Source organism: Alternaria alternata, assembly GCF_001642055.1.
Source record: "Alternaria alternata strain SRC1lrK2f unplaced genomic scaffold CC77scaffold_4, whole genome shotgun sequence".
Lineage (NCBI taxonomy): Eukaryota > Fungi > Ascomycota > Dothideomycetes > Pleosporales > Pleosporaceae > Alternaria > Alternaria alternata.
In genome coordinates this window covers 836,986-849,352 of record NW_017306193.1, presented here as the reverse complement: position 1 = coordinate 849,352, position 12,367 = coordinate 836,986, and the positions used below count along the sequence as shown (strand labels likewise).

The window sequence follows — 12,367 nt, the reverse complement described above, 5'->3', positions numbered from 1 at the left end:
TCCTACCGAGACCAGACCCGGTGACCCACTAGTGGGTCGCGTTAGGCCGGGAGCCGTGTCTAGCCCTGCTTACATCAGCTGGACCTGCTCAAGTCACCAAACACCATCTATCGGCACTTGCTGTAAGAGACGATCCGCACAAACTTTTAAAATTGTTATGAGAGATTTGAGAAGCAGAATGGTTTCAAGATGGATGATTGATGAAGAAAAGCGACACTCAGTGCCAGTAAAATATATACAAGAAGACACGCCTTCACGTACGAGCTACATCCGTGAGCGCGTTCAACCTAAGACATGTAGGCTGCATCAACCCAGTTCTTGTAGTCGCTACCCAACACCGTAGAGACGCCAACAGCAGCCGTGAGCTTCTTCGAGAAGGACGCCCTGGTACCCTTGGATCCATCACCAGTGTTCGCATACTCGCCATATGTGACCTTGTCGGTCCTGGGGTCGTCGGTGTTCCAGGCCCTCCAGCCCGCGGCGTTAATGACGTTGGTCATGCTGGTGTTCTGGACGACGACACGAGAGTAGTTTCTCCAAGGGCGACCGAGGAAGTACGCACCGGCCTTGACCGTGTTACCAGGGGCCGCGGCGATCTTCGAGTTGTTGATTACGTAGTATGAGGGATTGCTGTCTGATTCGCGACCGTTTGCGGTAACATAGCCCTGCGAAGCTGCGAGAACACCGATAGAGACGTTTTCGAACCATGCAGTGGCTTTCTGACCGAAAATGAAGTCGGTGGCACCCTCGATGTAGGACTTGGCATAGACCTGGTTACCAACCTGGGCAAGGATGGTATCTTGGTAGCCCTTGAATTGGCACCCATAGTAGCCTTGCTTGTCGGCGTTGGCACTCAGGGCAAGAGCTTGGGAGCCCAGTCCACGAGTGTTGACCAGGTTGATGTTGTAAACCTTCAGGTTTGGAGTCCATGCGCGGAGAGTGGCAGTTTCGTCATTGTTGGGAGTATTGTCCTGACTCTTGCCTTGGGTGATGGTCACGGTGTTGCCGCTGTAGCTGTTGGTGTCTGTAGTCTCGCCGTAGATGGTCAAGGCTGACTTCAACGGCTTGATGTAGACTTGCTCCTTGTAGGTGCCTTTGGCGATGTAGATGCACTGCGCAGCCGTACCGGAAGCGCTGAGTGCGTCAACAGCCGATTGGACAGTCTTGTACTTTCCGCTACCACCGACAGCCAAGCAGCCTGCAGGAGCAGATGTGCGCCCAGCGCGTGGCACCAGTGCCGTTGGGGCTGCGACAGCAGATGCTGCGAGCGAAAGAACGAAAGCGAGGGATGCAAGCATTGTGAAGAAGTAACAAGAAGCTGTAAGGAAGGAAAGTGAGCGAGCGAATGTTGAATTAAGCCTGAAGACACGCAGTATCTATACATGCAATAAGCTCGGGATGCCGGGTATGCAAACTATATTGGCGGACTCTCACGGTCTGACCAAAACCTCGAAACAACCGCCTAGCGAGCTACGTCGTCGTTGTTTCCCCGCTACAAAGCTTGTCGAAACAAGTAAAGCAAGCCATCGGAAAATTTACAACGTCTGCACCCCAGAATGCAGGCTGTCGAGTCGCGGAACGGCTGCGCATATAGGCGGCTGGTTGGTGGAAAACTAGTCGTTGTCCGTGCAGTGATTTGGTTTGATTGTAGCGTGTTACAGAGGGCTGATGAAGGGTGGAGAATTGATCCCCGGAGTTACGCCGCTTGTTCGTATCGCATTGCTGGGGTTGTTATAGCTGACGCGTTTGTTGGACCCGCGGATGCGCCTGTGTGATCGTAGGCCGATGTTCGGGATTGTGATGTGCGACGCGAAGTTTGTGGGGTAAAGCAATCAGATGGGATCTCAGTCCGTGCTCGTCTCACGTGATTTGGCGTTGCGCTAAGATCGACACGTTACGATGAACTCTAGCTTCCATCCGTTGTACGACGCTGGGGCCGACTTACGAGACTCAGCGGCACTGGAATCGATTATTCACGTTGTATTACGTTGGTTTCCAGCTTGCTGCCATTCTTATCCTTACAATGGCGCGCTCACAAACACCCATTGATTGGGATTCACTCCACAACAATGGCCATCAGACAATCGACCTCACTCTTTCTTCCCCAGAACCAGAGCCAGAACCTCGACGACAGCCACAACCGCGGCAGCAGCAAATGCCGCCTCACAGACAAGCTCAATTGTACTTCGGACGCGAGCAACGCCCGTACGGTATGCCAAACGTTAAGATGGAAGCTAGCCAGCCGGTGACTTCCGCGCGGAACCATGTTGCGCCACAAACAGCGCGTCCCATCAACCCTGAGCATATTAAACAGATCATCACCACAGCCGACCCGCGCGCCCTGCAGAGAGTGCTGCTCGAGCTCTGCCAGGTATCCCCGGCCTTCTCTGGTGCCCTCATGCGTGGACTTGCGCCTCACTCAACATCTGCACAGAGCATAATCAGCCAGCATTGGATACGATCGCGACAGCCTAATGTTAAGGCGCAAGATGATGAAGACAGTGACGACATCTACAAAGCGGCTAAACTGAGGCTAGCTAGGTCTGTACATCCAGCCCAAAATCACAGCAATCATCACGCACAATCTCGTGAAGAAAGCAGAGGTCGAGCCCTACAAGAAACATATGGCTCTTCGTCCACACCACGAGTAAAGCGTGAGACACGTGGCCGTTCGGCCTCTAATTCGGATAGTGAGCTGCATCTTCCTGGAGCCTATCCTCGAACTACACCACATCTACCCACACTACGAACGCCAATAAGGACTACGCCCGGGCACCGACCTACTTTCAGCCAAAGCCCAAGGCTGTTGACCAAAGTTACTCCACAGCCAACCAGTATCAGCAAAGCGCCTGCACCTTCCACGAAAACCTGCATCGTATGCCACGAGCAATTCGTGGATGTGAATGCACCCTGTGTTTCTCACGCTGGGCGTAAGATTCGACAGGTAGACGGGTCAATTATGTGGGATTGTTGTGGCGAAGATGACGATCATCCTGGCTGTAACTTCTACGGACAACACGTTACTAAAGAGGAGCCTGATGGAGATGGTCTCATTCAACGTAAAAGACCGAGTGTATCACCGGGTCCGAGTCGTCCCACACAGAAGAGACCCCGGGCGTTCTAGTGAAAACTCCAGGATCCTTCTAGATAGCCTATCGCGTTTTACGTCTAAAACCAAACGCAGTAGTTTTATGCTTTGATGATGAAGATCAGCAGAGTACGGCATTGTGGACTCTGGCTTGAAGTGGTTCAAACCATTGGCTCATTTTTGGTCTTGCGGGCATAGCTTAGGCGTTCTGGATATGAGGACTGATAAGACTGCGCAAACATTCAGCTGTTTGCAACTTGAGCCTGCATTGATTTAGGGAAATATCTGAGACACATCTTGGGAATGTCCCGTTATTAGATATAGCGGCATGCTATCAATATCGCCTTCACATGGGAGCGATTGTCTTATCGGTTCTTCATGGTTCTTTGGGAGAATCAGCATACGTTTGTCCTGCAAACTGACAGATATCCACTGTTGAATGTGGGATCGGTGCATCATCAGATCTTGGCTTTGTCGACTTTTAGGGTGAGTAGATACTTTTTGAGGAAGCAGGAGCCCATGGTTGACTTGTCTGTTGAAAGGGCAGTTCCGATTCGAAGCATAATGCGACTGTTGATCCGCTCCCATCAAAGGGCTGAAAGATCGGTTGCAGTTAATGAGGGCGCGGCTTCGACAAATCAGACTTTAGTCATATTCATTTATCTATGATAGGTACTTCTACCTCCCCTCCCCTGAGAGAGAACTTCTAGTAGTATACAAATCAGTCGATCGACCGGTTTGTCATTTGGCGCATGGATGTTACTCATGTTCCTGAATCGTTATCTGCGGGATGTCGATTCTGAACTCGTTCTTCTTGTGTGACGTCATGCCAAGTCTCTTGCCTGCATTATCAACGATACGCTAGCCTCCGTCTCTCCCACTTCTGCACGAGCTGTCAGAGCAAAGTACCAGGTGCAACGATATCTGCACTCCGCGTTACAATAACTTGCGAGATCGAACCGAAGTGTTGACTATATAAGTTTGCTAAGATGCCCTGTCATGGCGCATCTGAACTTTGCCTTAATATTAAGCTTTCGCGTCGCCTATCATGAGGCTCGCATCTTTTTTGCACTTTGCAACCATCGTGGAAGCAACTACCGTCTTTCAGCTTAACTCCACATCGTACTATTCCCCAGACCTTGTCGCAGCAACCCTCGCATTTGAGAACGAGAGAACTGAAGCGGTGCCAATTACCTACCTTTCTTTCGCCGAACCTACCCTTACTGCGGAGCTACTAGAATCGACCATCACTTCATTTCTTTCTCACGATGATGTGTACACAGAACCTTTTCTCTCGACGCTGGTGCTTGGTGGCTTGGGTACCCTGTCGGACGGCGCGCATGCGTAAGAAAAGCTCCTGTACGAACTGCACAAGAGACACACACTGACTTCGTACGCGCACCTTTCAGGTACGTTACTTCGCTCGGATGCACTAAAATATATAGCGTGGTGGATGTCGACTTGAGTTCTGGTCCATATTTGCTCCACCCATCAAATGCTGTTACTAGGGTTTATCGACTGTATTGGGATCACAACTTTGCTTTCGTGGAATCTGTCACTGAGGGTCCAAATGGTACTTTCGTTCCTGTCACAGGTTTGGCTTTGAGAGATGCCTATGGAGCTCTTAGTATCGCAGTGCCGTCTCGACTATACTATCCACTCCCCACAGAAGACAAACCATTATCAGGAAAGCGACTCGGGGTCAAAGATATCTACGACCTCAAGGGAGTTCGCACTAGTGGCGGGAACAGAGCGTATCGAGACCTCGTCAATCCTGCCCCTGAGAGCGCGGCAGCATTACAAAAGCTGATTGATCTGGGCGCTGTCGTTATCGGAAAGACGAAGACCACACAATTTGCGCTTGGAGAGCGGCCAACCGCTGACTATGTGGATCAGTTAGCACCCTTTAATCCCAGGGGAGATGGTTACCAGCATCCTCAAGGGTCGTCGGCGGGTTCCGGAGCTGGACTCGCATCATACAACTGGATGGACATTGCAACTGCGTCGGACACGGGTGGATCTGTTCGCCTACCAGCCATGGCAAATGGTCTTTTCGGCATGCGTGTCACTAACGCCTCACTGCCGCTTGATGGAATTCTACCCATATCAGCAATTTTCGATACGCCGGGCGTATTGGCTCGCTCGGCTCGGCTGCTACAAGCCGTACATAGAAGATGGTATCCAGCCAAGGTATATACGTCTTATCCCAAGCGTATCGTTTTACCCGACCTGTTCTGGCCCACTGTGAATGGAACAAGCATGCACATCTTCGATTCGTTCATCTCCCAGCTCGCTACCTTCCTTGATGCCAACTTGACAACCTTCAACGCCAATGCCAGCTTTAATACATACACGAACACTTCCGAAGGCCCGGCATCATACATTGGCTCCACATACTCTAATATCACCAACGTCGATCAATACCGCGACCTAGGTCTACCATTCAGGGAGCAGTACATCGCTAAGTTCGGCAGAGCACCGTATTGGAATCCACAAACACGAGCGCGATGGAACCGGGCTGCTACCTTGCCAACCTCCAGTTACACCACTGCTATCGAGCGCACAAAGACGTTTCAATCATGGTTTCGAGAAACTCTAACGCCCACATGTGAATCCACATTGGTGTTATATCCCATGGGCGCTGGTACAGAAGACTATCGTGACATATACACCACTGCACCGGGTGGTATCTTTGCTGCGGGGCTACCGTAAGCTCTTCTGTATGAATCACACTTGGCACATATACTAACTCTGAGTCTTTGAATATAGCGGGAATCAGATGTCTGTTTTGGCTGCACTGCCTGACTACACTATTCCAATTGGTGAAAGGACTTATTTCAGCAGGGTAACCGAGAGAAATGAGACGCTGCCTATTACAATTGGCATGGTAGCTGCTGCAGGATGCGATCATATGCTCATGGACTTGGTCGCTGAGCTTGCAGACGCTGGTATCATTTCTGGGGACGTGAAGACAGGCTCCAGTATGTACTGAGATGAGCGCAGCAAGTGGGAGCACCTCTACGGAACACAATACCCCGACGAACCGAGTGTATGCTTGTATACGCTACACATGTTGCAGGATCTGCACTGCATCGCTCTATCCCATACTTGTCTGAGCGCATCCTATGCCGTGATTGGCGGACTAACGTTTTAGTTCCCTTGTCGATCATGAACATCTGGGGTAAATTAAAGGAACAATCCACCCTGTTTTGTCCACCTAACCGCGACTCAGGATGCTGTCCACGAGCAGCGAGCTGCAATATCGCTAGCTCTTTTCATTATTCCAAGGCATGCCATGTAGTGGATTCGTATAATAACACATTTGTCTGCCCATGTTTCTGTTTTTCATCGCGTCCATTATATCACCATAAACATGCATATATTTGCTCTTCTTCCCTTCCTAGTGGCTTCCGCCGCTGCCCTTGCCTTTCCAGGTGCAGAAGGTTTTGGTCGCAACGCGGCCGGTGGTCGTGGCGGTACCGTTTACGTTGTCACCAACCTCAACGACAGCGGTGAAGGCTCGCTCCGTGATGCCGTTTCCAAACCCGACCGCATCGTTGTGTTCGCCATCGGTGGGTTGATTAAGATCACTGAGCGCATGGTCGTGTCGAAACGCATATCCATTCTTGGGCAAACAGCACCTGGTGATGGCATTACAGTATACGGCAACGGCTGGAGTTTCAGCAATGCTGACGATGCAGTCGTACGGTATTTGCGCATCAGAATGGGAAAAGGAGGTAGTAGTGGCAAAGATGGCATCACGATTGCAGAGGGGAGCAACATGATCTTCGACCACGTCTCTGTAACCTGGGGCCGAGACGAAACTTTTTCGATATCTGGTTCAGAAGTCGGTAACATCACCATCCAGAACAGTATCATTGGGCAGGGTCTTCAGACACATTCTTGTGGCGGTTTGATGCAAACAAATGTCGGGAATGGTATCAGCCTGTTCCGCAACTTGTACATTGACAACAAGACGAGAAATCCAAAAGTCAAGGGTACGAATGACTTTACCAACAACGTTGTCTACAACTGGGGAGGAGGAGGCGGATACATTGCTGGAGATTCAAGTGCAGCGAGCGAAGCGAATATCGTTGGAAACTATTTTGTTAGTGGCCCGAGTACCAGCGTAACAGCCTTCACGCGAGGAAACGAGAACTTCAAGGGATACGTTGAAGGAAACTTCTATGATTCTAATCGCGATGGTGTATTGGACGGATCGGAGCTTGGTGTAGCATCCAGCAACTATGGCGGCATGAACATCCAGGCAGCAAAATTTCCTTTTCCGGCACCTGAGAAAGTCTTGTCAGCCAACGATGCGTTGACGCTTGCTGAGAAGTCTGTTGGTGCAAGCAAAGTCCGCGATGCGGTTGATGCGCGACTCGTTGAAGAGTTGAAGAGCTATGGGAAGACGGGAGAGTTGATCAGTGATGAGAATGCTAGTCCAATGGCCGGACCAGGAACTATTGATGGCGGAGAGCAATGGGTTGACGCGAACGGTAATGGCATACCCGACGATGTCGAAGAACAATTCAAAGACGTGGAGGAATGGGCAAATAGCTTAGTACCGAGTAGCTACTAGGTGAATTTGGTCTGCGTCGTTAGCATCATCTCGCATGACGCATCGGTTAAGTTTATTAACGATTGGCTTAATTCGAAGACTAGCGACTGCTGTAAAGACTGCATCCTTCATGTAATAAGACATCCGAGCACCTGCTTGAACTGACAACCGAAACGATAGCACACAAAGTTTTATCCATGTATGTTACACGGTGCTCCTCCAAAACCTCAGAGCCAACTATGCTGCGGCGATCTGAGCCCTCAAGAAGATGGGTGCCTGCACAGCAGCCTCGTCCGAGTACAAAAGATGTGCGGGCGTAATGATGAGCGTACCGGTGCAGACCAAGTCTCCAGTCTCGCAGTAAATCCTGGTCTTGCTGGTAGGAAAGTTGGGGATCCTCCCTCCATTCTGCAGGTTCTTAGTGTAGCCGAACAACACCACACCCTTGATCTGATTTTGCACAGCCGCACTGAGACCGGGGATCGCATTAGACATGACCGCAGCACCTTGAGAGTAACCACCTGCAGTGATGGGCGTGTTCGGGCATTTGCTCGCGGCAAGGTTGAAGAGACGCTGAGCTTCGCGGATGGCGGCTTGAGAAGTACCGGCTGGAAGAGTGTTCTCTGCGATACCGGCAGTGTAGGGGCCACCTACGCCCTGAATCCAGACGTTTGACGCCCCGTACGCATTTTCAAGAGCGTTTGCTGTGAAAGGGCCGACAAGTGCGCCCTATGATGGTCAATTACTGACATAGAGAAGTATGTGGTGGACCTGTTTGTGCTCACCATATTTCCAGCTTCGGTGCTTCCCCTTGCAAAGATAAAGATGGTGCGTGGGCATGCAGCGCTGCTTCCTGTCTCGAGCTCATTGCTGGTGGCACTAGACTGACGGGCTTCGAGAGTAATAAGTTGAGGCTCATCAGCGGGCGCAGTGACGGGTACTGCGACGGCGATGGGCGAAGTAAGAGCGAGAGAAGTGAAGAAAGAGAGGATCGCAAGATACTTCATATTGGCGATTGGGATAGCGATAGACTGTGCCTGATGGCTCTGGAAGGTGGGTATTCTGAGGAAGTTGAGAGTCGACTGCTTGGCTGAGCTGTGTCTCTAATCGTAACGCATCCCCTTCCTTTTATGCTCTTTCTTACATGTACAAGATACTGTCTTCACACTGGCACCCTCAACGACTGCCTCGGTATCTAAACTGCCTAGCATCTTGGAATGCATCTCTGATATTGATGAACGGACATGCTGTCCCCAAAGAGTGCTGTAGCCGTTCACATACCATCTTTGGGAGATCGAGATCTGGTGTTTACTGTTGACTGTCGATAGTCTGACCAGTAAGCATCTTGGTCGCATCTGAGCTTCCTCGGCCCAGGAATCTGTGCCTGGGATCTGTGTCTAGGCATGCATATGAAGTAGACATGGATGAACGGCTGATGGTGGGATGGATGGGTCGCGTGGTACGGGGACGAGGATTTGCTGCGGGATCGAAAGGACACTATCGAGCGTTGCGGTCAAGCTCGCGAATCGAAGCCGAGGCACGGTTCAGTGTTCATGGATGCAACGAACCATCATCCTGGGTGAGATGACAACTCGTGATGTGGGGTGCATACATCGAAGGTTCCGTTTCGCGAGAATACGTACCCCGCATCACATCCACTGCAGAATTCAGAGAGCGCTAGAGACCCCAGGTAACGCGAAGCGAATGATTGCGCGGAAAATACCGGACTGCGATATTTGTAGTCTTGACAAAGGTCGGAACTCTGGATGTTGATTACCGCCTATCGTCGAGTAAAGGAAGAACGGCATGGGAACTTGGTACCTTCCCAAAAGAGAGTGTGTGCATTCAACGCATACATTGCAGAGGTGATTATCCCCGGGTTCAAGATCCTACTTTCGGCATTTATCTCAAAAGCAATCATGACTGCTGAATTGCGGCTAAAAGGCATTCATCAAGCGCGGGATGTCCCATCCCTCTTCACTGTCTACCCTTGCAGCGGACTAGCTACTGCATTCATCTTCTTAGGCGTCCGAGACTTTCGCTTTGGAGGACTCAGAGTTACATGAGACATGACATGTACACTGGCGCATACAAGCACGAAGACGAACGCATAGAATGCCAGGAGGTTTCGAGCCAAGACTAATGTGATCATGCCGTAGATCAAGCTGGAAATCGGCCAGAAGAACTTCTGTACGTACAACCAGGTATCGCATAGGTTGCAGAAGAGGTTTTTCAGCAACAGTTGAATGCGAGCTCGGTAAGCCTGAAGGTAGTCGTCCGTTGTTGGCGGCGCAATTATTCTCTCCCAATGCTCTCGACGAGCATCATGTGCCAATGTACGTACATCGAGAGATGTAGGCGCTCTTGTCTCGAGGAGGTACTCCCATACGATCTTCAGCTGTCTGTTCCAGCCATATGGTTTTTCTCGATGCATGAATTTTTCCCATTTCTTCACGGTCCCGACTGCCATCTCTTCAGTAACCTGAAACCATTCCTTGTGTACCGATTTATGTTTGTCGCAATGAAGCGGCACGCAATGGCTTTCCAGATCAGTATGCACAAGCTTTTCCAGGCGAGAACAGTTTTCAATCTCGTGATCCGAGACGTGGATTATATCAGCTGTGAAGTTGCAGCCCTTCTCATGTTCGACGATACGTTCTCTGAATACTCGAGTCGTCCATCCAATCTTGTAGCCTCCTCTCTTATTGTGCGGATCACACAAGACATACATGAAGCCTTTTTGATCAGTAGGAGTCAACTTTCTCCGTAGCTCCCTATATAGGCTATCGTGGGTAGATCTGGCGGTCTTCGGGGTCATGCCTGGTGAATGACTATTGTTGTCTTGACGGACTTGTCGAGTCGTTCTTTTGTTCGTATCGGGGGTCGATAGAGAAGCCGAAGACCTTGATGTGGATGAATTATCCACATCCGGATCCGGACTACCATCGGACCGCTGACGCTTTCGCGGAATAGATTCCCTGGGAACTCGAACTGCTTCTGCAGCAATTCGTTCTCGATCTTGGAACGGATCAGAGACGAACCGAGTAGACCGATTCAAACGAGTGTTGCAGGTAGCCGAATCAACTAGGCTGTGCGATCGGGTGGCGATCTTGCTGATGGGTGAACCAGTAGAGGCTAGAGTCTGAATGCGGTGGTACGAAGTCAATATACGACCCACATCCAATTTGTGCCGGGATACTCACTGTGGGGTCGCTGTTGGTGGCTGTGAGTCGTTGTCTCACCGCAGGATATTTTATGGTTGTGAGATTTGGATCATTAGGTTCAATTTTAGATTCTGATAGTGAGCTTGGTCTTGATCCATGCAACTGACGGAGACAAGAGGTGTCTGAAGGGGTGCGGGAAACCATACTTGAGTGTGAAAATTATGGATGATAGATGATGTACGATATAGAAAACTGGCCATGTGGTAGAAAAGAAGTCCATACGCTAAGGTTGTCATTTAAACGTATCAGTTGTGTTCATTGAAGCGCTGTAGGATTGCTCTCCAGCAAATGCAGAGATCGCATGAGCGTACGTGTGGCGGTGCGGAATGTCACTGCTGTACCATTTGTTTCGCATGTTTCATAACGCATCCTCGCATTGACAACAGGGTAAGAATGGCACGTTCAACAACATCAGCCTCAATCGATACTGTCCATGTCTATTTTAAATCAGTAAACGATTCGGATAAGGCCGTAGTGAGTGATAGCCAGCGACGAACGATGTGGTCGTTCGATACCATCATTCGCAAGTACTGATTGCAGTAAGTTAGACTACGCCGTGTTTGTCTGGTGCAACAGACGTGCATATCCGACGGCTGTGCCCAGTCCAAGACACGTAGATACAACTAGAACGGATGTCTGATGGATGTCAGGCTGGTGATGGCTTTGGTCCCTACATCGCATTTGCTGTAGGCAAGGCTGCAATGTAGGAGCCTCGCAGCCTTCCTAGGATCGGTGCCATACTTGCGCAACCCAACAACCGAGCGTCTAGATTCGCAGTCTAGACACTGGACCTGTCTAGGATGATGAAGTGGCTTGCAGTGGCGGTGGCTGGCAATGCCATGGAAGAAGTAAAGACTGTGTTCTGGGCGCGCTGACGAAGGAGATGCAGGCAGCGACGTGGGGTGCGTCATACTGTGCTCTCTTCACATGGTCGAGGCGCCGATATCGAACAGTAGGATTCGTCCTTCAAAAGCGAGATAGGACTGGCAGATGCAGTGCAACAGGGCCAAGGTGGTTGGGAGGGAGCGTGGTGTTTCGTCTATCCTTCGGTTCTTCCGAAGATTGCGCCTCTTCTTAGCGCCTGCTGCATTAGCGCGTATTCGTGGGAACACAGAGAAGGACCACGATGTCATCGACCTGTACCCCCATCATGGTTTGATCGGTGAACAAACTGCATCCTCTAGTATTATTTGTGTCAATGACGCGTTTCCGCTTTTCGTCTTACTGTGAGCGGCAAGGCCATCCCGTCGGCATGCGTTTAACATCCCGAGCGCGCGCATGCAACCTAGCTCTAGTGCTACCTCATGCAGGAGAAAGGTCGAGCTGTGATGCTCCGGTGCGTGTAGGATACCAGATACTTCATACTGCGATGATGTTCTGCTCTCTCCCGAACACCTGCAATGGCCATCAGTGGGGTACGCTAGTGCGGCCGGAGCCAGTCGCCGCGCCGTTGCGGTTGCCTTTGAAGACTTCACCGACATTCGCCTCGCTGGG

The 12,367-nt window shown here is 50.7% G+C and overlaps 6 protein-coding genes across 6 annotated transcripts; 3 read left to right on the top strand and 3 right to left on the bottom strand.

The window, feature by feature from the left end:
- Window positions 1–287: 287 nt before the first annotated feature.
- CC77DRAFT_1006107 (pectin methylesterase) lies at window positions 288–1,298 on the bottom strand (the record flags this gene model as incomplete). Its single annotated transcript, XM_018523390.1, has 1 exon — window positions 288–1,298. One exon carries the CDS (start codon window positions 1,296–1,298, stop codon window positions 288–290), a length of 1,011 nt encoding a protein of 336 aa, XP_018389314.1.
- Window positions 1,299–2,023: 725 nt separating this feature from the next.
- Window positions 2,024–3,124, top strand: CC77DRAFT_1006106 (hypothetical protein; the record flags this gene model as incomplete). The annotated part of the gene is made up of 1 exon (XM_018523389.1): window positions 2,024–3,124. One exon carries the CDS (start codon window positions 2,024–2,026, stop codon window positions 3,122–3,124), a length of 1,101 nt encoding a protein of 366 aa, XP_018389313.1.
- An 836-nt stretch (window positions 3,125–3,960) lies between these two features.
- CC77DRAFT_635402 (amidase signature enzyme) lies at window positions 3,961–6,271 on the top strand. Its single transcript, XM_018532550.1, has 3 exons — window positions 3,961–4,432; window positions 4,498–5,796; window positions 5,858–6,271. Exons 1-3 carry the CDS (start codon window positions 4,137–4,139, stop codon window positions 6,078–6,080), a joined length of 1,818 nt encoding a protein of 605 aa, XP_018389312.1. The 5' UTR covers window positions 3,961–4,136; the 3' UTR covers window positions 6,081–6,271.
- CC77DRAFT_635375 (pectate lyase-like protein) lies at window positions 6,131–7,722 on the top strand. The gene has a single exon (XM_018532549.1). It carries the CDS (start codon window positions 6,462–6,464, stop codon window positions 7,668–7,670), a length of 1,209 nt encoding a protein of 402 aa, XP_018389311.1. The 5' UTR covers window positions 6,131–6,461; the 3' UTR covers window positions 7,671–7,722.
- A 164-nt stretch (window positions 7,723–7,886) lies between these two features.
- Window positions 7,887–8,656, bottom strand: CC77DRAFT_928639 (cutinase precursor; the record flags this gene model as incomplete). The annotated part of the gene is made up of 2 exons (XM_018534068.1): window positions 7,887–8,378; window positions 8,435–8,656. The coding sequence occupies 2 exons, from the start codon at window positions 8,654–8,656 to the stop codon at window positions 7,887–7,889; spliced, it is 714 nt and encodes a 237-aa protein (XP_018389310.1).
- Window positions 8,657–9,527: 871 nt separating this feature from the next.
- On the bottom strand, window positions 9,528–11,334 carry CC77DRAFT_635531 (hypothetical protein). Its single transcript, XM_018532551.1, has 2 exons — window positions 10,853–11,334; window positions 9,528–10,791 (listed from the first exon to the last, which is right to left on the bottom strand). Exons 1-2 carry the CDS (start codon window positions 11,015–11,017, stop codon window positions 9,634–9,636), a joined length of 1,323 nt encoding a protein of 440 aa, XP_018389309.1. The 5' UTR covers window positions 11,018–11,334; the 3' UTR covers window positions 9,528–9,633.
- Between the last annotated feature and the right edge of the window lie 1,033 nt (window positions 11,335–12,367).